Below are 25,666 nucleotides of genomic sequence, written 5' to 3'. Positions count from 1 at the left end.
CTGCGTTTCTCACAGGTTCCCAGACTACGCTGTTGCTGGCCGTCTTGCATCAGTCGTCTAGAACTGGGTTGAAGAACCACTAGCCTAAAGGTTTCAGAAAAATAAGTTGTCACAGCCCAAGCCCTGGCAAAGACCAAGGAGGCCGGAGCGCTGCGCTCCCTTTTGGCGACCCCTGGGTGTGTCAGCCAGGTCAGCATACCAGAGTCAGTCTCGGTTCGGGCTCTCAGGAGGTTGCGCGAGTCCTCCCCCCGCCCCCTGTAGGCGGGGACAGAGGCTGCCTGTCTCTTTTCTCCGCGCCATGATTGGTTAGCGCCACCGGTGCGCGGTGACGTTACGCCTGCCCGGAAAGTTTCTGAAAGTGCGCGGGAGCTGTGAAGCTTCTCGGTTAGGTCCCCCGGAGGCCTCGAACGGTTCATTCCACTGTCTTTCGGTTTCCAGGTGCTACTTGGGAGACCCCCGGCTATTCCCCACCACCTTCGCGTACCGACCTCTTGCTTCTTCGGAGTGCCTGTGCTACCTGGGTCCCCGAGTGGGTATGCGAGTGGGACCTCTGAGTATGTGTTGGGGGAGGGGATGGTCCTGTACTGGTAACACTGAGAAAGAGAGGGAGGAGTATGTGCTCAGTTTCCCTGGGAATCCGGAGACTTACCTCCCCTTCACCTTCCTCTTTCTTAAGCCTTTGGGGTCACTGACTGGTCTAATGTAGCTGCGCCTTGTGCCTCTGGGAAATTAGGCATTGATTAATTCTCCAACATTTTTAAGTGTGCTGTGAGTTAAGCACAGTGCCAAGCGCACAGGCTGTACAGGTGATTGTATACCCAGTGCTTGAAAGTGCCAGGCACAGGACAGATGCGGATTCATATTTGAACTAAAATGAAAACAGCCTTGGAGGAAAGGATCACTAATGGGAAGACAAACGAATAATTATCGTTTAGTGTGAAAAGTGTTTAAGATATACATACTGGAAGCAGTTATAAGGGAGACCTCTTGAGAAACTGATACCTAAGACTTGAAGGAAGAGGCAAAACACTAAAAAATTAGTCTGAGTTCCCTAGTCACCTCCAAAACGCCCCTACAAATTCAATAAACTTTTCTGATCTTCAGATTCCTAGTAACCTATTCTTGCAAATGGAAAACACCTTTCAAAGTATTGGTTCTTTTAGTCTCATGAGATTCCTGGTTTCAGAGAGGATGGCAGAGGAACTGGATCTAACAGAACAAGACTCTGATGGGGGTAGTGAAGAGGTGGTCCTAACTCCTGCAGAGCTCATTGAAAGGCTGGAGCAGGTAAGCATTTCAAAAGATTCAAGTGGAATCTTTTTGTTCCAATTTTAGCTTTTTAAATTAGGTCAACAGTGCAAGTGTCACTAATCGGGAAAAAAACAAGGAAATAGAATTCAAGACAATTTCAATAGAACAGGCACTGGATTTTACAGTCTACACAAAAAATAGAAAGGAAGGGGACATCCTCTGTTAGAAATTCATAACATCAAACCAAATCTTCAAGTGGGTTAGTAGGGGACAACTTTGGGCATATTTCAAAGAACATTTCACAGAGCAAGGATCTACTTGCTGTTTACAAGAACTGTACAGGTGTACTTTAGACTTAAATTCTACACCTAAGTCCCTCAAAATACCTCTTCTTTCCCTGAAGAATGACTGAGTTTGCCAAAAAATGCTGAAATACCTTCTTTAAGGAAAAAAATGGTCATATTCTTTCTTTTCCCATATATTTTCTTGAGTCAGCACTCTGTAGTTTCACTGTTTAAAATAATTTGAGTTATTTCTTTTTAGTCAAATGTCAATGATTTATTGAGTATTTTCTGTGTGCTAGTTAGTATGTTAAGTTCTTTACAGTGGTCTTCTGAGGCTCTGGGAGTTTAGGAGTTCTGAATATCTGAATTTAAATCCCTTCATGCCATTAGTCTAGTATGTGACCTTAAGCAGGTCGTATAGCTTGTCTCAAGCCCTTTCCGTTACTATAAAATGGAGGTTTTGTTAATAGTGGCTACTTCACAGAGTTGTAATGATTAAATGGATAATATATATTAAGTGCTTACATGTTGTCTGATATAAGATAAGCCCTCACAGAAGTTAGCTCTTAGTAACTATATTCCTTACTCTATGTGGCAAGTATTGTTATCTCCATTTTACAGATGTGAAAACTAAAGCTTAGAGGTGTGAAGTACTTTACCCAAGGTCACACAGTGAGACCAGAGCTAAGACATGGACTCAGATCTCTTTGACTCCAAAACATGGTAGGGATTGAACTTGGGCCTTGTGCATGCTAAGCACATGCTTAACCACTGAGCTACACCACTGGTCCCAACCTATGATGTTAATTCACTACACTTGCCACCTTATACTTGCCCTCTCTCTTTAACTCCCTTTCCAGAACTCTCTGATGTTTAAAAATTTAGTATTCTTCATTCTTTCCTGCCATATGTGCTATTATGAGTGACAAGGATAAAGGAAGATTTTTGTGTATATATGGCTCTGGGGATTAAATCTAGGACCTCACACATGTTAGGCAAGGGCTCAACCACTGAGCTACATCCCCAGCCCTTTGCAGGGATTCTTAATCTGTTTTTATGTCAGACCCTTTTGAGAGGCTAGGTTAAAAAAAAAAAAAAAAAAATATATATATATATATATGTATGTATATATATATATTTATATATACACACATTCGCATGCACACATACTTATGTATATATACACACAGATATGTACCTGTGCAGAAGATTGCATGTTATTTCAGGAAGTCATCACCCAGAAGAAATCAGAATGGCCAATAAGCATATGAAAGAGATTATTCAAACTTGTTAGTAATCAGAAAAATGAAAATTAAAATCACAATCAGATCATTTCATACTAGATTGGCAGAAACGAAAAAAGGTACATTGTAAAATATGACAAGAATGTAGAATAATTTGCACCTTATGTACTTCAGTAGAGGTGCAAACTGGTACAATCACTTCGGAAAATAATTTGTTACTGTCCAGTAAAGTTGAAGATGCACATTCTCTGTGGCCCAATAACTCTTCCAGGTATGTATAGATAAAAATTCCATGTATACTCTAGAAGATGTGCACAGTAAGTTTATAGCATTGTTTATAATGGTTAAAAATGAAAATAGCCCAGATATTCACCAACAAAACAACTGGTAGAAAATTGCATGTACGCACATTTGGGGGAAAAAGAAACAATAGTTAAAAAAAAGAGTAAAAGAGCTTCTGCAGTGCTGAGGATATAGCTCAGTGGTATAGCACTTGCCTGGCATACGTGAGGCCCTGGGTTCAATACCCAGCAGCACAGTAAATAAATAAATAGTTCATCAACTGGGAAGTCATTAAAAAAAAAAAAAAAGAGTTTCTGCAACAGTATGGATAACTCTCGGGAAAATAACTTAGAACAGTAACAACATTTTTATATACATTTTATATACAAGTTGCAGAGGCCGGGGTATACTTCAGTTGTAGAGCACTTGCCTGGTGTGCATGGTGCCCAGGGTTCCATCTCCAGCACTTGGGGAAAAAAGGGAGGAGGAAAATACAAGTCATAGGAGAAACCATTTGTGTACAGTTCACATGCTTCCAAAACTGTTGTTCAAGGCAGAGCTTGTTATCTTGGGTAACGCCATTTGTACAGTGATGTGCTACCAACACCTCACAGTATTGACCCTTCCACTCTCGGGCAGCCAGATCCCTAGGCTGCATGCTCTTTTTGGTTTCCTTAGGGACTCCTTGGAAGACAGCCTGAGGATAACAGGATCTGACAGCACAGCCACAGCTTGGCAGAGCATATGAGTTGTATCTTTTGCTTGATGTTCTCTTGCAGTGCCCCACATGCGGCCAAGGAGGTGATCCACCACCAGAATAGCTGTTGCAGCCCGATAAGGCACTTTTTGCTATATAGCACAGTCTAGGGAGCAGCCTAATAGGGCCACTAAAGAACATACCTTTAGGAACATATATGGCATACTGATGAATGCCTGTAAAAATGGTTTAAAAAATATTGCCTACAGTACAGAGTTTCTGGTTTTAATAATTATATTAGTTTGCTAGGACTGCATAACAGTACCACAGGATGGGTGGCTGAACCAACAAAAATCTTACCTTTTCAACTCTGAATGCTGAGAATAAAGTACAGCATGGTTGGTTTCTTCCGAGGCCTTTCTGCTAGACATGACTTTCCCATGGTTTTCCCTTTTGTGTGTGTCTGTAATAAAATTTTCTCTTACAAGGACACCAGTTGAATTGGATTAGAGCCCATCCTAATGACTTCTCTTTAACTTAATTACCTTTTTAAAAGACCCTATCTCCAAACATAGTTACATTTCGATGGGTAGAGTTAGGAATTCAACATATAGATTTCTGATGGTTTTATTTGTTTTGCAGTTCTGGGGATTAAACCCAGGGTCTCATGCATGCTAGGCAAGAGATCTATTGCAGAGCTACACTCCAGACAACATGATTTTTGGAAGGGGACACAGTTCAATTTATAATGATGTTAAACAGAATGTTGTTAAAAAAATCTGCTCAGGGCTGAGTGTGTATCTCAGTGGTAGAGCACTGCCTAGCATGTATGAGACCCTGGGTTTTGATCCCCATCATCAGAAAAAAATATTGGGGGAGGGGGAAGGATCTGGAATCAGCTGTAAGCCATTTTAAGCGTAGAACCCGATTAGTTTTTAAAAGACCATGAATTTAAACACAAGTTTTTCACTACATATTTTGGAAAGATTTTATTTGAAAGTTTTATACTAATAGAAAAATTTTATACTAATAGAAAGTTTTATACTAATAGAAAAATATCATCCTAATGATGATATGACCATAATTTCACAATATAAATGAAAGATCTCCCCAAATCCACTTTATTTACCCCAGTGTACTATACAAGGATTATCATTTTCTTCAAATGTCCTTCAATTAAAAGACTAGGAAGCACATGTAGTGATACAAACAAACGTAGTGAAACTATAAAAAATTCAAAACTAAATGTCAGCTGATGATTAACTTTAAGGAAATAATCATCACACACAAGGACTTTTAAAATAATGACACTATTCTTTAATGAAGTTATACACACACAAATGTTGATAGCATTTTTCTTTGTGTTTAATAATTCTTTTTTAGGGGGCGGTACTGGGGATTGAAGTCGGGTGCCTAACCACTCATCCATCTCCTCAGCCCTTTTTATTTTTTATTTTGAGGCAGGGTCCTGCTAAGTTGCTTAGGGCCTAACTAAGTTGCTGAGGCTGGCTTTGAACTCAATCCTCCTTCCTAAGCTTCCTGAGCCACTAGAATTACAGGGTTGTGCCACCATGCCTAGCCAGTATTTCATGGTGTTTGTCTAGTCAGTATTTAATCAAACCTATCTCTTTTCATTCTTATGCAAATTGTCTTTCTGGTTAATTTATATAGCTATAGGTCTTGGGGTGTAGTGCAGTGTTAATATATTTGTTTCACATGCACAAGGCCCTGGGTTCAATACTCAATGCATGCATGTACACACACACACACACACACAATTATATAGCTCCAAAACTTACAGCAGCTCAAGCAGTTGAAAAAAATTTATGACTGAAGCAATACCCAGCATTTAATACTGTCATAATGATGATAATTGGGGAAGCAGAGACTCAAGGACACCAGAAAAAATAACTTGAATCTCATTGGCATGTAATTCTGAGCAATGCTAAAACTCAATTTCCTGTAATAGAAAGATAAGTATAGCTTTCCTTAGTCACTTATGTATATTTCAGTTCTCTAAGCCTTGGTAATCTGCAAAATGTGCCAAGCAGGTGGGCCCAAGTCATAAATTAGACACTTAACCTCATGCTCCAAAACCTTAATAGATGAGTTATCCATTTCTATTGTGATCCTTTATATTTTGGAGCTATTAGTATTATATCCATTTCCTCTCAGATATTATAATGATGAGTGAAAAGTATAAAGTGCTCAGAGCTTTAGGAATGAAGAGATGTGTAGATTCACTTAGGGTTACTTTGTCTCTCAAAATAGAAAAGGTGACAGACAGTGCCTCCTGGTGGGAGAAGTAGCTGTTGAAGAAGTAGAAATGTGTTGTGTTACTGCTACTTGGTGAAGAGTACTGCAGGAACACCAGGTGGCGTTACTCAGCAAAACTTACGCTGACAACTGAAGTAAACTGATTTTTTTTTTTTAATGTCGTTTTAATAAAAGGTTGTAAACACAGCCTTACCACTAAAATAAAACATAAAAGAGCCAATCTTAAACATACTTTGTCTTCAGAGCGTTTCTGATATTTCCAACTAATATACAAACAGCTATCTTTGTATATGATACCTGTGACTTTCATGATCTATGAACTGACCTACTGGGTTATTTTTTCTCCATTGTAAATGACTCTCACATTTGTCTACATTGTTTTATAGGCTTGGATGAATGAAAAGTTTGCCCCTGAACTGCTAGAAAGCAAGTCTGAAATTGTAGAGTGTGTTATAGAACAACTCGATCACATGGTAAGAGTTGTTTGTCTCTGGGTTACAAAGGATGGGAAAGTTAAAACATTTGGTTAACATAGTGAGAAATTATAGTCTGATAAAAATCCTGTTTTGTTTGGCTCAATCCAGTACTTTAAAAAAAAAATAATAATAACATTAGAGTTGGTTACCTATATTTACAAAGCATGAGTTCCTTTCAGCTTCCCATGAAAGGTCTAAAGACCCGCCCTCACAAACCCCATATTTCCGCATGACAAGAGTTGACCTGAGCAGGCTATCACCCACGTCCATCGGGCTTTCCTGTTTTCCACAGTCCCTGATTACCCTCCTTCCTCATATCCCTTACCTGCCTGACCTCTGCAACCATTTTGAGTTTATGCAGCTTGGCTTAGGTGATCTGGGTTTAAGTGTTATCAACTTCAGAGTTGCTTTTTAAAATGTGATTATTCTACAGTTTCTAAACTAGTATTTATACTGCTTTATAAAACCTTTAGACATTGCTTCTGTGTGCTGTAAATTTCCTTTGTGATTATATTGGAGTTCAGGGACTTTGTGGCTGGCCACATTCAGATTCTATTCAAATGGTTACTTTCTAAAAGTAATCAAGTATTGTTTGAACTTTATACATTGAGACTATAGTCATATATTATTTGTATAATTAAAAAATTATGCATGAGGCCCTGGGTTCAATCCCTATCACCCTGCAAAAAAATTGAAAATGGAAACTCATGTATTAGAGTTTTTTGTTTTCCTTTGTCTGAAACATAGTCTTTGAGTCCTCAGCTTTGCCAGTGTTGATGGTTCTTAGTCTTTGAACATTGTTTTTAATAAAATTTAGTTCCTCCTTTAACAGGAAGAAAATCTCAAGAGAGCCAAAAAGGGGGATCTGAAAGTCAGTATCCATCGAATGGAGATGGAGAGAATTCGCTATGTCCTCAGCAGCTACTTGCGGTGTCGACTCATGAAGGTTTGACATAGAAATACTTGTAGGCATTAAGGTGATAAAGTATATAATAAAGTCTGGATGTCCTGGGGAGAATTAGGACAGGACCTGGGAGTGTCCAGAGTCTGAAGATGCTGTTAAGAGCCCATCATCAAAGTAGCCAAAAAATAAGGAACCACCATGCCTGGCTATGTATGTACTGTCCTTTAAGAACAGTAAGTGCTACTTTCCCTTGGCCTTCATTTCCTGCTTACCATTGTCAGTTCCCTACTACCAAAGAACATTTCCTTTGACAAAAATAACAGCACAAACCAGAGGCCAGTCCCTTTCTAGTTCCTGGATATACACCATTTATAGTTTTTAGCTTTTTGGTTTATTTTGTTGTAAGTTGTTTGTTTTTCTTAGCATTTTTTCCAAGCCTTACCTCATTCCTGGTTTTAGTCTTATATGTCGTTATTATGTCTACTTGTGTATTTTATATACATCTTTCCAGTGTTTTTGTGTATTTCAGCTCTTAGAACAACACCCTGCACAATCATATTAAAATGTTAAATGATCCTTTTTCTTCTTTGACATCATTTACAATTGTATTTTCAGATTTTCTTTTATGAAAACCATCTCTCTTTAACTGTTCTCCTTTTTAGAACCTTTATCTTTTTTCTCAATTTTTGGAAACCTCCCTTCTTAAAGTCCAGAGCAGAGATCTTATTAGAAAAGATATCATGTATCCCCAAACTGATATGTAGATTTAAATAAATTCAAAGAAATATCCAAGATGTTTTATAGACACAGACAAGTTGATTCTAAAGTTACATGGAAAAGTAATTACAGTAGCCAAAACCATGAAAAAAATAAGGGAAGCATGATACTTGATTTTAAGATGTTTGATAAAGCCACAATAATTGTGAGTCTAGTATTGGTGAATCTGTGGACCAACAGATCAATTGATGGAGTAGAGAGCCAAAAAGTACACAGTCCGTTGATCTTTGATAAAGATGCAAAAGCAGTGCAATAAAGAAAATGCTTTTTTTAGCAAATGGTGTTAAATAATTTGATGTCCATGTGCAAAACAGTTTTCATTTTCACAACTTACATAAAAGTTGTATTGAAATGGATCATAGATATAAATGTAAAAGTATAAATCTTTAAGAAGAAAGCATGGTGAAAAATCTGTATTACCTTGGGCATGGCAAAGAGTTTTTAGATATGACACCAAAAGCACATCTCAAAAAAAAAAATAGATAATTTAGACTTCATTCAAATTTAAAACATTTCTTCTGCAAAAGACACCAATAAGATAAAGAAAAGACAATCTATAGACTGGAAGAAAATATTTGCAAATTATATAGGTGACAAACAATGTATCAAGAATGTATAAAGAACTCTTACAATGTCAAGGAAACAATGGTGCAGTGAAAAATGGCAAATTATTTGAGCAAATAATTATTTATTTCATCAAATAAAACATTAAGGTGGCAAATGATTATGTGAAAAGAAGCTCAACATCATTAGCCATTAGGGAAATATAAATTAAAACCACAATCATGTACACTGACTAGAATGACTAATAACGAAAAACAACCACAACAAAAAGGAGTTTTATCCATGAAGACTTCCCATTTTGTTAAGTTTTTCCTTTTCTTTATCAGTGCTGGGTAGGATTTGAACCTAGGACCTGGTACATGCCAGGGAAGTACTCTACCACTAAACTACATCCCCAGCCCCTTATCAGATTATCTTTAGCTTCTTTCAGCAAGCAGGTATGTTTGACACTTGAATCCTGACAGATGTTTTCATGATTTTTGTTTATCCTCACAGATAGAAAAGTTTTTTCCTCACATCCTTGAGAAGGAGAAAATGCGACCTGAGGGAGAGTCTTCCAGCCTTTCTCCAGAGGAGTTTGCCTTTGCCAAAGAGTGAGTGAGCAGGAAGCATGAAACTGCTTTGGTCTTCAGCTTCTGAGCTGAAGTTTTGGTGGTTGTCCCCACGAGCTCATCCCAGAGACTCATCCATTGTTGTCTGATAGCCAGGATGACTCCTACCAGTTGTGTGTGCCAGAGCAATGTGAACTTCTGTATTTCAGGTACATGGCTCATACAGAGGCCTATCTTAAAAACGTCGCCTTAAAGCACATGCCTCCCAACTTACAGAAGGTGGACCTCTTAAGGGCAGGTAAGCAAAACCCTGTCTTTCACCCCAAGTCAAGGTGCCACAATTTAACATCCTAAATAATCTTCAGGTGCCTGAGAGTAGGTTCTTTGTCTTCACTCTTTTCTAACAAATTTGGAAAAATAAGTATGTAGATAAGCAGCAAAAAGAAGAAAGGAAGGGTTCTGGTTAAAAAACACAGGAAAAGAAAAGCAGCCAGGGGGAGAGTGGTTTGGCCAAATCTCTCGTCCAAGACCTCTTCATGCCAGCCCCTGAAGTCTGCTGAGCTGAGGAAAACCTTGGATCAACCAGTTAGGCACCTCTGGCTCACAGGTAAAATCCATATTCTTCAGTCTTTCCTAATCTGCCATATCTTGAGCAGGACCTTGTCAGGCAAAATTTCCAGACCCAATAAGCAGTTCTCAGGGAGACTGGAATCCATCTCGTTCACAAGTTAAGCTTGGTGTACTGTGGCCACCAGTGCACCACTAAACCTTGGAAATTCATTGCTTCCCTGATCTGGCCTGGGTGGCGCACCAGAATCTCTGTGGCAGTGGAATAGGATCTTAGCCTGTTTGATCCACTCACAGTTCTAGAGGCTGGGAAGTCCAAAATCAAGGCACCAGCAGATTCAGGGTCTGGTGAGAACCTGTGCCTCATTGTGGTGTCCTCACATTAGAAGGGAAGGGGCAAATAATCTCCCTCAGACCTTTTTTTTTTTTTTAAAGCAGCATGGATCAAACCCCTCTCATATGCTAAGGAAGTTCTGCACTCTGAGCTACACTGTCAGTCCTCCCTCAGACCTCATTTTTAAAGTTGTTAATATGGATCTGGGATGTAGCTCAATAAAGTGAAGGCCCTGGATTCAGTCATCAGCACTGAAAAAATTAAAGTCACTAATATAATTTTCCCATGTCCTAATCATCTCTTTTTATAAAGATGCCAGTCAGACTAGAGACCCTAATGGCCTCTTTTAAATTTAGTTACTTTCTTAAAAGCTCTATCTCCAGACATTAAGTCCCATTCTGAAGTACTGGGAGTTAGAGTTTTCACAAATTTGGGAGGACACAACTTAGTCCATAACACCAGGAGCAAGCCAAACCCCTACCAGATTAGTTGAACTCTGGATCAGTCATTTTGCTGAACCTGCCTGAGGGAAACCAAAGGCCCAATGCATTTCCAGTTCTCTCCCTGGTCAGTTACTGTTGTCTGCACCTTGCAAGAACAGAAGTGGACAAAAGATAATATCCCCAATCATTTCCCAGGGCTGTCTCATCCAGCTGATCATATCATTTAAGAGACTGCTGATGGGCATGCATGCGAGCATACATATGAATTCCTGGAACTGAATCTAGCCATTGTCCCAGCACTTCTACTTCACACTGGTGGATGCTTCCTAAGATACGCATCACTTATGTTGGATCCCTTCCAAGGACAAAAACAGACTCTTGGAATTCGAAGCTGCATGGCAGAACTAGCCTCCCCTGATAAAATCAGGGTCTTTCTTAATGAGTCTCCCTAAAACCTCTGGAACATCTGGACCCCAAGGACAGGGTAAGGGAAGGCTTTTTGAAACTCAAGCTGAGTTTCTAAAATCAGAAACTCCCCAGTGGGGCCAAATTGACTCTGATGAAGTTGGAGTTTCTTTAACAGGCCCAGAGTTCTGAAGCAGCCCAGGGGACCTTCCTAGGCCTTTGGAGCTAGTTATCCTTTAGATAAGGAAGCCAAAGGCAGTATGAAACCTGAGCAGGACTCTTTGAGTGGGAAAGTGTCCTCAGCTTCTCTTGACCTTGCAGCTGATGAGTCCTCTAGGTACAAATGGAACTCCAGGAGATGAGCTATAGTGGATCAGCCCAGCTTGAGGCATTTATTGGAAATGTTGACTAGAAGCAGGAGGATGACAATACTTTCTTAACCTATAATTAATCAGTGAGAGACCACTTATGAGACTTGTGTTCCTTAGTCTGACATTCAAGACTGTCACCATATGACCCAAGCTCTTTTTTTTTTTTAAATACATATATATATATATATATATATATATATTTTTTTTTTTTTTTTAGTTGTAGGAGGACACAATACCTTTATTTTTATGTAGTGCTGAGAATCAAACCCAGGGCCTCATACATGCTGGGTGAGCACATTACCATGGAGCCACAACTCCAGCCCTGACCCAAGCATTTTAGTCTCTCCTTTATGTACTTCCTCCTAAAACTTCATGTATATCCCTTCCTCAGCTTTCGTTACATCCCACAATCCAAAAATAATAAATGGAAAAATCTAGAAATGAATAAGTCCTAAGTTTTAAATTGTGTGCCTTTCTGACTAGCATGATGAAATCTCACTTATCAGATCAACTGTCACACACAGCACTTATGTTCAAATAATCATTACCTAGCAACCCAACACTGCCTCACAATGCCTAAGTCACTCATGTCACTTTATGTCATCACACAGGCATGATGTTATCTCACATCCTCACAACAATAAGGGTGAATACAGTAGAATAACACTATGAAGCTGGTTGTGGTGGCACTTCCCTGTAATCCTAGTCACTTGTGAGGCTGAGGCAGGATGATTGCAAGTTTGAGGCCAGTGTGGGCAACTTGGCAAGACCCTGTCTCAAAATAAACTAAAAGGGCAGAGGATATAGCTCAGTGATAAAACGGAGTTCAATCCCTATTACCACCCCCAAAAAAAAAAGAAAAAGAAAAGAGATATTTTCAAGAAGAGAACCACATTCACATAACTTTAATTACAATATAATTGCTCTTATATTATTGTTAACCTCATTGTGCCTAATTTATAAATTAAATTTTATTATAGAATATAGAAAGAAATATATAGTTTGGTACTATCCACAGTTGCAGGTATCCATTGGAGACCTTGGAATACATCCTTTTTGGATTAGGAGAACTACAATATAGAAGAATTCCCTACACGTTGTAGGTCCTTATTTACTGAGTGAGTGTTGGCTATAAGGAGCCAGATCTCAGTTGGTGTTCAGTACTATTAGTGACTTTTCCCATATCAACCTTGTTAATTGCACGTTTTCTGATTGCATTTTTGTTTTTCTGGAAGTTCCAAAACCAGATCTAGATTCATATGTGTTTCTGAGAGTGAAAGAACGACAAGAAAACATACTAGTAGAACCAGAAACAGATGAGCAGAGGTGAGTGATTATGTGTCTTTCTCAGTTGAAAACACTCCTCCCAATGGAGAACCAGCTTAAGCTCTGCAGCTAAGTTTTTTTTTCCTCCTTTTTCAGGGACTATGTTATTGACTTGGAAGAGGGCTCACAGCACTTGATCCGATATAAAACTATTGCACCTCTTGTTGCTTCCGGAGCAATACAGCTAATTTAAAAATAAGCATGAACACATGGAATCACAGAAAATATGAGAAACCTTTCATCACTTTGTACTTAAGAACAATATTGAAATAGTTCTCCGCACAGCAAACTTCTCAGAGATGTTGTGGATCACTTGGGCACTGAAAAGAAGTCAAGGCAGGATTCTTATTATTGCCATAACATCATCCTCATCTCCTGCCATTTTAGCCAGTATCAGCAGATGGGGCCATTGCTCTATTTATTCTGCATACTAGGCAAATAAATACGCTGTCACTTTGTGCACCTTTTTTCTTTGTGGCTTTTTGTTGTTCTTCATACCTTGTTCATAAAATGGCAGTACTGCCTATGATCAGAGGAATGTATTTAGGCCTAATCTGATGACAGCAGGAGAGTTCATTAAACCTTCCAGGTAAGAAAACTAAATAGATTAAAGAAAACAGCTGTGGTCTACTATAATATGTCATTGGATTGTGTGAACTAACCTTTGGAACCTCCAATATTGAACTTAAACCCAATTTCTGTCATGCTTAACTGAAAATCACAACTAAACCAATAAGCCATTATTACATTTGAGGTTCATGGCAGAAGCAGCCTTGGGCCAGCTCTCAGCTTATGGTCTCATGCAGTGTGTTCTGGCTGTTGACCTGCAGCCCTCGTGAGCCTCAGACAACTCTGCCAGGCCATCCTTCAGCCATCTGGCCATTCTTGGCCAAGTCTCTGAGCCAAGCAGCATCAGCTGTCCCATATTGTGAGTTCAGCAGTAGCTTTTCTCCTTTAAACTCTTCCCTTTCTCCATGGAAAAGAATGAAATGGACCTAATGTAAATGAAGAGTCTCAGTGATACCTGAAGGAAAGAGATATAGACAGCAAATGAATTATGACCTTGAAACATAATAAAAAGCAATGTGCATTCCAGTCTCTTTGCTTAATGAAGTCAGCAGGTTTTCACTTACATAATATAGGCTGGGGGATTAATCATTGGAATTTGCTATTATTTCCAAGAGAAATCAATAGGTAAAAGCAAGAAAGATTTTATGTGAATGAAAGCATTTGCTATTCTTCTAGCACCTTATGTTTTCCACAGTGTTTTTATTCTCTTCAGCTATTCATTAAACACATACTGAGCATACTGTGTGCCAGACACAATTCAAGGCACTGGGGTTACAATCCTGAATATGCCTGCATTGTCCCTGCTCAAATCATATGATAAATGCCTTGCAGCAACAGAGTGACTTACCAGAAAGTGACCAAATTCGTGGGGTGAGAGAATCTCAATGAAGAAACATGTAGGATGGTGCAGGCTGGGCCCAGGTCATGTAGGAATTTGTTGGATCCCATTTGGTCCACATAGCAGTCCTGAGAAGTAAGCAGGGCTGGTAATAAGTTGTGGGAAACAAAGCAGATATTTAGTGTTAAGTCTGACATCAAACCAAGTCTTCCCTCCGTCTTAGGCCATCCATGGTGGTGGTAAGCCCACAGGAGAGGAACCTGGGCTATTACCTAGAATAGTTATAAAACCTTAATGTAGGGGTTGGAGATATAGTTCAGTTGGTAGAGTGCTTGCCTTGCAAGCACACGGCCCTGGGTTTAATCCCCAGCACTGGAAAAAAAAAAAAACCTTAATGTACCCAGTGGGTAGTGAATATCTGTAATAAACATTGATGTGGCTACATCACTGTAGCATGCTGATTTTGAGTCCTTTGGGTATAAACTGAGGAATGGCAAATGGTGGTTCCATTCCAGGTTTTCTAAGGAATCTCCAGACTGCTTTCCAAAGTGGTTACACAATCTGCAATCCCACCAACAATGTATGTGTGTACCTTTTCCCCCACATCCTCACCAACACTCATTGCTTGTATTTTTCATAAATACCATTCTGACTAGAGTGAGATGAAATCTTAAAGCAGTTTTGATTTGCATTTCTCTAATTACAAGAGATGATCAACATTTTGTCATATGTCTGTTGATCGATTGTATTTCTTCTGTGAAGCATCTGCTCAGTTCCTTAGCCCATTTGTTGATTGGGTTATTTGTTTTTTGTTTTTTTGTTTTTTTGTGCATGGAGTAAAGGCATACCATTTATGTAATCATAAATTTATATAGGGTAATGTTGTTTGATTCTTTCTGTTATTTTTTCCCTTTCCCCCCCACCCCTCCCACCACTCTTTTCCCTCTATATAGTCCTTGCTTCTTTAATTCTTGCCACCCTCCCTAACCCTAACCCTAAACCTAACCCTAACACTAACCCCTGCCACCCCGCATTATGTGTCATCATCCGCTTATCAGCGAGATCATTCATCCTTTGGTTTTTGAGATTGGCTTATCCCACTTAGCATGATATTCTCCAATTTCATCCATTTGCCTGCAAATGCCATAATTTTTTCATTCTTTATGGCAGAGTAATATTCCATTGTGTATATATACCACAGTTTCTTTATCCATTCATCAACTGAAGGACATCTAGGTTGGTTCCACAATCTGGCTATTGTGAATTGAGCAGCTATGAACATTGATGTGGCTGTATCTCTGTAGTATGCTGATTTTAAGTCCTTTGGGTATAGGCCAAGGAGTGGGATAGCTGGGTCAAATGGTGGTTCCATTCCAAGCTTTCTGAGGAATCTCCATACTCCTTTCCAGAGTGGCTGCACTAATTTGCAACCCCACCAGCAATGTATGAGTGTACCTTTTTCCCTATATCCTCGCCAACACCTATTGTTGCTTATGTTCTTAATAATCGCCATTCTAATTGGGGTAAGAAGGAATCTTAGGGTAGTTTTGATTTGCATTTCTCTTATTACTAGAGATGTTGAACATTTTTTCATATATCTGTTGAATGCTTGTAGATCTTCTGTGAAGTATCTGTTCATTTCCTTAACCCATTTGTTGATTGGGTTATTTGTATTCTTGGCGGAGTTTTTTGAGTTATTTATATATTCTGGAAATTAGTGCTCTATCTGAAGTATGTGTTTCAAAGATTTTCTCCCACTCTATAGGCTCTCTCTTCACATTACTGATAGTTTCCTTTGCTGAGAGAAAGCTATTTAGTCTATCCCAGTTGTTGATTTCTTCTGCTATGGGAGTCCTGTTAAGGAAGTCTGATCCTAGGCCGACATGTTGAAGATTTGGACCTACTTTTTCTTCTATAAGATGAAGGGTCTCTGGTCTGATTCCGAGGTCCTTGATCCATTGTGAGTTGAGTTTTGTGCAGGGTGAGAGATAGGGGTTTAATTTCATTCTGTTGCATATGGATTTCCAGTTTTCCCAGCACCATTTGTTGAAGAGGCTATCTTTTCTCCATTGCATATTTTTGGCACCTTTGTCTAATATGAGAAAATTGTATTTATTTGGGTTTGTGTCTGTGTCCTCTATTCTGTATCATTGATCTACCTGTCTATTTTGGTACCAATACCATGCCGTTTTTGTTACTATTGCTTTGTAGTAGAGTTAAAGATCTGGTATTGCGATACCCCCTGCTTCGCTCTTTCTGCTAAGGATTGCTTTAGCTATTCTGGATTTCTTATTCTTCCAGATGAATTTCATAATTGCTTGCACTATTTCTGTAAGGTACATCATTGGGATTTTACTTGGAATTGCATTGAATCTGTATAGCACTTTTGGTAGTATGGCCATTTTGACAATATTAATTCTGCCTATCCAAGAACATGGGAGATCTTTCCATCTTCTAAGGTTTTCTTTAATTTCTTTCTTTAGTGTTGTATAGTTCTCATTGTAGAGGTCTTTCACCTCTTTTGTGAGATTGATTCCCAAGTATTTTATTTTTTTCAGTGCTATTGTGAATGGGGTAGTTTTCCTAACTTCTCTTTCTGAAGATTCATCACTTATGTATAAAACGCATTGGATTTATGAGCATTGATCTTGTAACCTGCTACTTTACTGAATTCACTTATGAGTTCTAAAAGTTTTCTGGTGGAATTTCCAGGTTTCTCTAAATATATAATCATGTCATCAGCGAACAGGGATAGTTTGAGTTCTTTTCCTATTCGTATCCCTTTAATTTCTTTGGTTTGTCTAATTGCTCCGGCTAGAGTTTCAAGGATGATGTTGAATAGAAGTGGTGAAAGAGGGCATCCCTGCCTTGTTCCAGTTTTTAGGGGGAATGCTTTCAGTTTTTCACCATTTAGAATGATATTGGCCATGGGCTTAGCGTAGATGGCCTTTACAATGTTAAGGAATGTTCCTACTATCCCTATTTTTTCTAGTGTTTTGAGCATGAAGGGATGCTGTATTTTATTGAATGCTTTTTCTGCATCTATCAAAATAATCATGTGATTCTTAACTTTAAGTCTGTTGATATGGTGAATGACATTTATTGATTTCCAGATGTTGAACCAACCTTGCATCCCTGGGATAAAACCCACTTGATCATGGTGCACTATCTTTTTAATATGTTTTTGTATGCAATTTGCTAAGATTTTGTTGAGAATTTTTGTGTCGATATTCATTAAGAATATTGGTCTGAAATTTTCTTTCCTCGATGTGTCTCTGTCTGGTTTAGGTATCAGGGTGATATTGGTTTCATAGGATGAGTTTGGGAGGGTTCCCTCCTCTTCTGTTTCATGGAATACTTTGAGGAGTATTGGAATGAGCTCTTCTTTAAAGGTTTTGTAGAACTCGGCTGAGAACCCATCTGGTCCCGGACTTTTCTTTGTTGGTAGGCTTTTGATGACCTCTTCTATTTCATTGCTTGAAATTGATTTATTTAAGTTGTGTATGTCTTCCTCGTTCAGTTTAGGTAATTGATATGTCTCTAGAAACTTGTTGATGTCTTCGAGGTTTTCTGTTTTGTTGGAGTATAGATTTTCAAAGTAGCTTCTAATTATGTTTTGTATTTCAATCCTGTCTGTTGTGATATTTCCTTGTTCATTCCGAATTTTAGTAATTTGAGTTTTCTCTCTCTCTCTTTGTTAGTGTGGCTAAGGGTTTATCAATTTTGTTTATTTTTTCAAAGAACTAACTCTTTATTTTGTTAATTATTTTGATTGTTTCTTTTGTTTTAATTTCGTTGATTCCAGTTCTGATTTTAACTATTTCCTGTCTACTACTTTTGGTGTTGGTCTGCTCTTCTTTTTCTAGGGCTTTGAGCTGTAGTGTTAAGTTGTTTATTTGTTGATTTTTACTTCTTTTGTTGAATGTGCTCCATGAAATAAATCTTCCTCTAAGTACTGCTTTCATAGTGTCCGAGAGATTTTGATATGATGTGTCTTTGTTCTCTTTTACTTCTAAGAATTTTTTATTTCTCTCCTGATGTCTTCTGTTATCCATTCATCATATAATAACATATTATTTAATCTCCAGGTATTGGAAAAGTTTGTTTTTTATTCTGTCATTTATTTCTCATTTCAATTCATTATGATCTGATAGAATACAAGGTAGTGTCTCTGTCTTCTTGTATTTGCTAATAGTAGCTTTGTGGCATAAAACATGGTCTATTTTAGAGAAGGATCCATGTGCTGCTGAGAAGAAAGTGTATTCGTTCTTTGTTGGATGGTATATTCTATATATGTCCGTTAAGTCTAAATTGTTGATTGTGTTATTGAGATCTATGGTTTCTTTATTCAATTTTTGTTTGGAAGATCTATCCAGTGGTGAGAGAGGTGTGTTAAAATTGCCTAGTATTATTGTGTTGTGGGCTATTTGATTTCTGGAATTGAGAAGGATTTGTTTGACGTACATGGATGAGCCAATGTTCGGGCATAGATATTTATGATTGTTATGTCTTGCTGATTTATGCTTCCCTTAAGCAGTATGTAATGTCCTTCTTTATCCCTTCTGACCAGTTTTGGCTTGAAGTCCACATTATCTGAAATGAGGATGGATACTCCAGCTTTTTTGCTGTGTTCGTGTGCATGGTATGTTTTTTCCCATCCTTTCACCTTTAGTGTGTGGGTATCTCTTTCTATAAGATGAATCTCTTGCAGGCAGCATATTGTTGAATTTTTCTTTTTAATCCAATCTTCCAGTCTATGTCTTTTGTTTGATGAGTTGAGGCCATTAACATTCAGGGTTATTATTGTGATATGATTTGTATTCCTAGTCATTTGACTCATTTTTGTTTTTTGACATGATTTGGTTTCTCCTTTATTTGGCTATTCCTTTAGGCTAGTTCCTCCCGTTGCTGATTTACATCGTTGTTTTTCATCTCTTCCTCATGGAATATTTTGCTGAGAATGTTCTGCAATGCTGGCTTTTTTTTTTGTAAATTCCTTTAGCTTTTGTTTATCATGGAAGGATCTTATTTCATCGTCAAATCTGAAAGTAAGTTTTGCTGGGTATAAGATTCTTGGTTGGCATCCATTTTCTTTCAGGGCTTGAAAAACGTTGTTTCAGGCCCTTTTAGCTTTTAGGGTCTGGGTTGAAAAATCTGCTGATATTCTTATTGGTTTCCCCCTGAATGTAATTTGATTGTTTTCTTTCATGGCCTTTAAAATTCTGTCTTTATTTTGTATGTTAGGTATTTTCATTATAATGCGCCTTGGTGTGGGTCTGTCGTAATTTTGTATATTTGTGGAGTCCTATAAGCCTCTTGTACTTGGTTTTCCATTTCATTCTTGAGATTTGGGAAATTTTCTGATATTATTTCATTGAATAGATTGTTCATTCCTTTAGTTTGTTTCTCTAAGCCTTCCTCAATCCCAATAATTCTTAAATTTGGCCTCTTCATGATATCCCATAATTCTTGTAGATTCTGTTCATGATTTCTTACCATCTTTTCTGTTTGGTCAACTTTGTTTTCAAGATTAAATATTTTGTCTTCAATGTCTGAGGTTCTGTCTTCCAGGTGTTCTATCCTATTGGTTATGCTTTCTATGGAGTTTTTAACTTGGTTTATTGTTTCCTTCATTTCAAGGATTTCTGTTTGGTTTTTTTTTTTTCAGTATCTCTAACTCTTTATTTAAATGATCTCTTGCTTCCTGTATTTGCTCTTTTAACTGTTGATTGGTGCGATCATTTAATGCCTGCATTTGCTCTTTCATCTCTTCCTTCAATGCCTGCATTTGCTCTTTCATCTCCTCATTTGCTTCCCTGATTGTTTTAATTATGTACATTCTGAACTCCCTTTCAGACATTTCTTCTGCTGTGCTGTCATTAGGTTTTATTGATATAGTATCTAGGTTTGTTTGGGACATTTTCTTCCCTTGTTTTCTCATATTGGTCAGATATCAGTGGGACTCTGAGATATTAGAGATTTCCTCTATTGGCTTATAGTGTCCCTGTAGATTTCCAGTATATCACCTCCCAGTCTTCAGTAGCCTAAAGTCTTGGAGGAACTTGATAATGCAGTGCTTCCAAAGAAAGCTGTCCCTAGCCCACTACTGGGTCCAGGGCTTGGGGCTGGTTCTGCGTGGAAATCCTCTCACTGGGCGGTCCTGCTCCTAGAAGCTGGCTATAGACTGGGCCTGCCCCCGCCTGAGGGAGCCAGGCTGCTTGGGGAAAGCCTCTCCTTGACCTGCCTTGGTCCCAGAAGCCGCATGCAGGCCAGGGACTGCCGGGTTCAGGGCTTGGGGTTGGCTCTGTGCGTAAAAGCTCTCACCGGGCGGGCCTGCTCTGAGAACCTGGCTGTGGATCACGCGTGACATGGGAGGGAGCAGGGCTGCTTGGGGAAGTCTCTCGCTGCCCTGCCCTGCTCCGAGAGGCTGCCCCTGTCTGGGCCTGCTGCCCGGCCGAGCTTCACCCAGTGGGAGAGACTCACCACGCGGCTCTATGTTGGTCTGAGTCTCTCAATACCTCCCCTTCTTGAATCCTGAGTTCTGGAGCGACCGGAGATTCAGTCACCCTCTAGTCTGCCATCTTGGATCTCTCGGTTATTTGGTTTTTTGGTGCTAAATTTTTTGAGTTCTTTATACATCTTGGAGATTAGCACTCTATCTTAGGTGCATGTGGTAAAGATTTTTTAGCATTTCGTAGACTCACACTTCAAATTGTTGATTGTTTGCTGAGAAGCTTTTTAGTTTGAATTCATCCCATTTATTGATTCTTAATTTTAACTTCTTGCACTTTAGGAGTCTTGTTAAGGGAGTCAGGTCCTAAGCCAACTTGATGAAGATTTGGGCCTACTTTTTCTTCTATTAGGTGCAGGGTCTCTGTTTTAGTGCCTAAGTCTTTGATCAACTTTGAGTTGATTTTTGTGCAGGGTTGAGACATACAGGTTTAATTTTTGTTACATATGGATTTCCAGTTTTCCCAGCACCATTTGTTGAATAGGCTATCTTTTCTCCTTTGTCTCGTATGAGAAAACCATATTTATGTGGATTTGTCTCTGTGTCTTCTATTTTGTACCATTGACCTACGTATCTATTTTGATGCCAATACCATGCAATTTTTGTTACAATTGCTCTGTAGTATAGTTTAAGGTCTGATAGTATGATGCCTCCTACTTCGCTCTTCATCCTAAGGATTGCCTTGGTATTCTGGGTCTCTTATTTTTCCAAATGAATTTCATGATTGATTTTTATATTTGTATGAAGAATGTCATTGGGATTTTAATAGGAATTGCATTGAATCTCTATAACACTTTTGGTATTATGGTAATATTAATTCTGCTATTTGGTATTATGGTAATATTAATTCTGCTATTTGGTATTATGGTAATATTAATTCTGCTTATCCAAGAGCATGGGAGATTTTTCCATCTTCTAAGGTCTTCAATTTCTTTCTTTAGGGTTCTGTAGTTTTCAGTGTAGAGGTCTTCACCTCTTTCATTAGATTGATTCCCAAGTATTTTATTTTTGTTGAGCTTATTGTGAGTAGGGTAGTTTTCCTAATTTCTCTTGCAGTGGATTCCTTGCTTATATATAGAAATGCATTTGATTTATGTGTATAGATTTTTATATCCTGCTACTTTACTGAATTCATTTATGAGTTCTAGAAATTTTGTTGTGGAATCTTTTGGATCTCCTAAATATAGAATCCTGTTGTTGGCAAATAGTAATAGTTTGAGTTCTTCTCTTCCTATTTGTATCCCTTTAATTTCTTTAGTCTTTCTGATTGCTCTGGCTAGGGTTTCAAGGACAGTGTTCAATAGACATGATGAAAGAGGGCATCCTTGTTCCAGTTTTTAGAGGGAATACTTTCAGTTTTTCTCCATTTAGAATGATATTGGCCTTGGGTTTAGCATACATAACTTTTACAATGTTGAGGTATGGTCCTACTATCCCTAGGTCTTCTAATATTTTGAACATGAAGAGGTTCTGTATTTTGTCAAATGCTTTCTCTGCATCTATTGAGATAATCATATGATTCTTGTCTTTAAGTCTATTGATGTGATATATTATATTTATTGATTTCCATATGTTGAACCAACCTTGCATTCCAGGAATGAACCCCACTTGATCATGGTGCACTATCTTTTTAATAAGTTCTTGTATGCAATTTGCCAGACTTTTATTGAGAATTTTTGCATCTGTGTTCATGAAGGATATTGATCTGAAGTTTTCTTTCTTTGATGTGTCTGTCTGGTTTTGGTGTAACTCGTAGAATGAGTTTGGAAGGGTTCCCTCCTTTTCTATCTCATGGAACAATCTGAGGAGTATTTGTGGGAAGCAATCCATGACCAGCAAATAAAATCAGGCTTGGTTGAGCCATCAGACACACAAATCTGACTTTCAGGAACTGGTAGTGATGAGAGATTGTTTCAGATGGCCTGAAGTATGTGGTTTCTGTGCAGAGTGGCTCATCACCAGAATTTGCATGTCCTAGATGTGTCACATGACCAGCTAGCTAGAGCAAAATGGCTTCCTAACTCCACCCCGTCTTGTTTCTCATGGAAGAAGCTCTACTGGTCCCCTTTTGATCTATACTGCTATAAATAAACCAACCGTGAGCTCTAGTTTTTGTTAGAGCCAGATATTAGCATGATTCAATCCATCACACCCCCTGATTCAAAAGAGATAATTGTCTCCTGTGTTTTTTTTTTCTAGTAAATAAGTTTCTTAGCAATTAATTTACAGCCGTCCCATTCCCTCCTACAGAAACCCTTTCCCTCACCCACGCTGGATGTGTACTGAGAAATATTGGTGTCAATTCCTCTTTGAAGGTCTTGTAGAGCTCTGCTGAGAATCCATCTGGTCCTGGGCTTTTCTTAATTGGTAGGCTTTTGATGGCATCTTTTATTTCATTGCTTGAAATTGATCTGTTTAAATTGTGTATGTCCTCCTACAGCAGTTTGGGTAGATCAGATGTCTCTTGAAATTTGTCGATGTCTTTAAGTGTTGGAGTATAAATGTTCAAAATAGTTTCTAATAATGTTCTCTATTTCACTAGTATCCATCGTGATATTTCCTTTTTCATCACAAATTTTAGTATTTTGAGTTTTCTTCCTCTCTTTGTTAGTGTGGCTGAGGATTTATCAATTTTATTTATTTTTTTCAAAGAACCAACTTTTTGTTTTCTCAATTTTTTAATTATTTCTTTCATTTCAATTTCATTGATTTCAGCTCTGATTTTAATTATTTCCTGTCTTCTGTTGCTTTTGGTGTTGATTTGTTCTTTTCAAGGGCTTTGAGATGTAGTGTTAGGTTGTTTATTTGTTGACTTTTTATTCTTTTAATGTATGAGCTCAATGCAATGCTCTTAGCACTGACTTCATATTGTCCCATAGGTTTTAATATTTTCTATCAGTGTTCTCATTTACCTCTAAGTATTTTTTAATTTCCTCTTTGATTTCTTCTGCTATCCATTCATCGTTCAATAGCATATTAGTCTCCAGGTGTTGGAGTAGCTTCTATTTTTTATTTTGTTGTTGATTTCTTATTTCATTCCATTATGAGCTCATAAAATGCAGGATAGTATTTCTATTTTTTTTTTTTTTTTTTTTTTTTTGTATTTGCTGAGAGTTGTTTTGTGGCATAACACATGGTGTATTTTAGAGAAGGATCCATATGCTGCTGAGAAGAAAGTGTATTCACTTGATGATGGATGAAACACTCAATATATGTCCATTAAGTCTAAATCATTGATTGTATCATTTAATTCTATAGTTTCTTTGTTTAGTTTTTGTTTGGAAGATCTATCCAGTGATGAGAGAGATGTGTCAAAGTCACCCAGTATTATTGTGTTGTGTTCTATTCGATTCTTGAAATTGAGAAGGGTTTGTTTAATGTATGTAGGTGCTCCATTGTTTGGGGGCATATTTATGATTGTTATGTCTTATTGGTGTATGATTCCCTTAGGCAGTATGAAATGTCCTTCTTTGTCTCTCTGACTAACTTTGGTTTGAAGTCCACTTTGTCTGATACAAGGATGGAAACCCCTGCTTGTTTACACAGTCCACAGGAGTGATGTGTTTTTTCCCAACCTTTCACCTTCAGTCTGTAGATGTCTTTTCCTAGGAGATGAGTCTTTTGAAGACAGCATATTGTTGAGTCTTTTTTTTTTTTTAATTCAATCTGGTCTATATCTTTTGATTGATAAGTTTAGATCATTACCATTAGGGTTATTATTGAGATATGATTTGTATTCCCAATCATTTTGGTTTATTTTTGGTTTTTAACTTGACTTAGTTTCTCCTTTAATTGACCTTTCCTTTAGTATAGTTCCTTCCTTTACTGATTTTCATTGTTTTTTTTTGTTGTTGTTTGTTTGTTTGTTTGTTTCATTTCCTCCTCATGGAATATTTTGCTGACAATGTTCTGTAGTGCAGGTTTTCTAGTTGAGAATTCTTTTAACTTTTGTTTATCATGGAAAGTTTTTATTTCATCTTCAAATCTGAAGCTTAATTTTGCTGGATATAAAATTTTCAGTTGGTATCCATTTTCTTTCAGAGCTTGATAAATGTTATTCCAAGACCTCCTGGCATTGAGGGTCTGGGTTGAGAAATCAGTTGAGATCCAAATTGGTTTCCCCCTATGTGTAATTTGATTTTTTTTTTCTCTTTCAGTCTTTAAAACCCTATCCTTATTCTGTATGTTAGTCATTCTCATTATAATATGCCTTGATGTGGGTCTGCTGTTATTTGGTATATTTCGGGGTCCTGTAAGCCTCTTGTAGTTGATTTTCCATTTCCTTCTTTAAATTTGGGAAGTTTTCTGATATTATGTCATTGAAAAGATTGTGTATTCCTTTGGTTTGTATTTCCACACCTTTGTCTATTCTGGTAAATCTTAAATTTGGTCTTTTCATGTTATCCCATATTTCTTGGAAGTTCTGTTCGTGGTTTCTTAACATCTTCTCTGTTAACTTTATTTTCAAGAGTGTATATTTTTTCTTCATTGACTGAGGTTGTCTTTCTAGTCTGTTGGTGATGCTTTCCATTGAATTTTTTATTTGGTTTATTGTTTCCTTCATTTCAAGGATTTCTGCTTGATTCCTTTTTATAATCTCTGCCTCTTTATTGAAGTGATCTTTCACTTCCTGTATTTTCTCTCCAATACCATTCTTTATTTCAAAGATCAGTCTACCTATGTATTTTCTAAACCCCATTTTTGACATTTCTTCTACTGTGTTGTCTATGGATTCTATCATTGGAACATCTTGGTTTGTTTGAGGCGCTTTGTTCCCTTGTTATTTTCATGTTGTTTGTGTGTCTTCTCCTCTAGTGGTATGGAGCCGAGGCAGTACAGATCCTACCCTGTAGTCTTTTAATGTCCCTGAAGGCTTCTAGTACCTCACCTTTAAGGGGGAGATCATATCAACAGTACCCAATGCAAATGATATGCAACCTTAAACCAAATGGTTCCTATAGGCATTTACAGTTTTGTCACAATAGACAGAAATG

At 37.9% G+C, this 25,666-nt stretch overlaps 1 protein-coding gene across 4 annotated transcripts; it reads left to right on the top strand.

Moving 5' to 3' along the window:
- The first annotated feature begins 339 nt into the window (after positions 1 to 339).
- On the top strand, positions 340 to 13,841 carry GINS4 (GINS complex subunit 4). Of its 4 annotated transcripts, none has more exons than XM_079139103.1 (8): positions 340 to 389; positions 1,191 to 1,287; positions 6,422 to 6,508; positions 7,344 to 7,457; positions 9,252 to 9,349; positions 9,517 to 9,605; positions 12,663 to 12,753; positions 12,850 to 13,841. In XM_079139103.1, exons 2-8 carry the CDS (start codon positions 1,192 to 1,194, stop codon positions 12,944 to 12,946), a joined length of 672 nt encoding a protein of 223 aa, XP_078995229.1. In that variant the 5' UTR covers positions 340 to 389; position 1,191; the 3' UTR covers positions 12,947 to 13,841. The 4 variants fall into 4 exon arrangements, with proteins under 4 accessions (XP_078995229.1, XP_078995230.1, XP_078995228.1 ...); XM_079139104.1 differs by having other exon boundaries at positions 388 to 410; positions 1,187 to 1,287; XM_079139102.1 differs by lacking the exon at positions 340 to 389 and adding an exon at positions 411 to 533 and having other exon boundaries at positions 1,187 to 1,287.
- Positions 13,842 to 25,666: the final 11,825 nt, after the last annotated feature.

Source organism: Sciurus vulgaris (assembly GCF_902686455.1).
Source record: "Sciurus vulgaris genome assembly, chromosome: 5".
In the NCBI taxonomy this organism is placed as follows: Eukaryota; Metazoa; Chordata; class Mammalia; order Rodentia; family Sciuridae; genus Sciurus; species Sciurus vulgaris.
The sequence above is the reverse complement of the archived record's forward strand: the minus strand, read 5'-3'. Positions and strand labels throughout refer to the sequence as shown.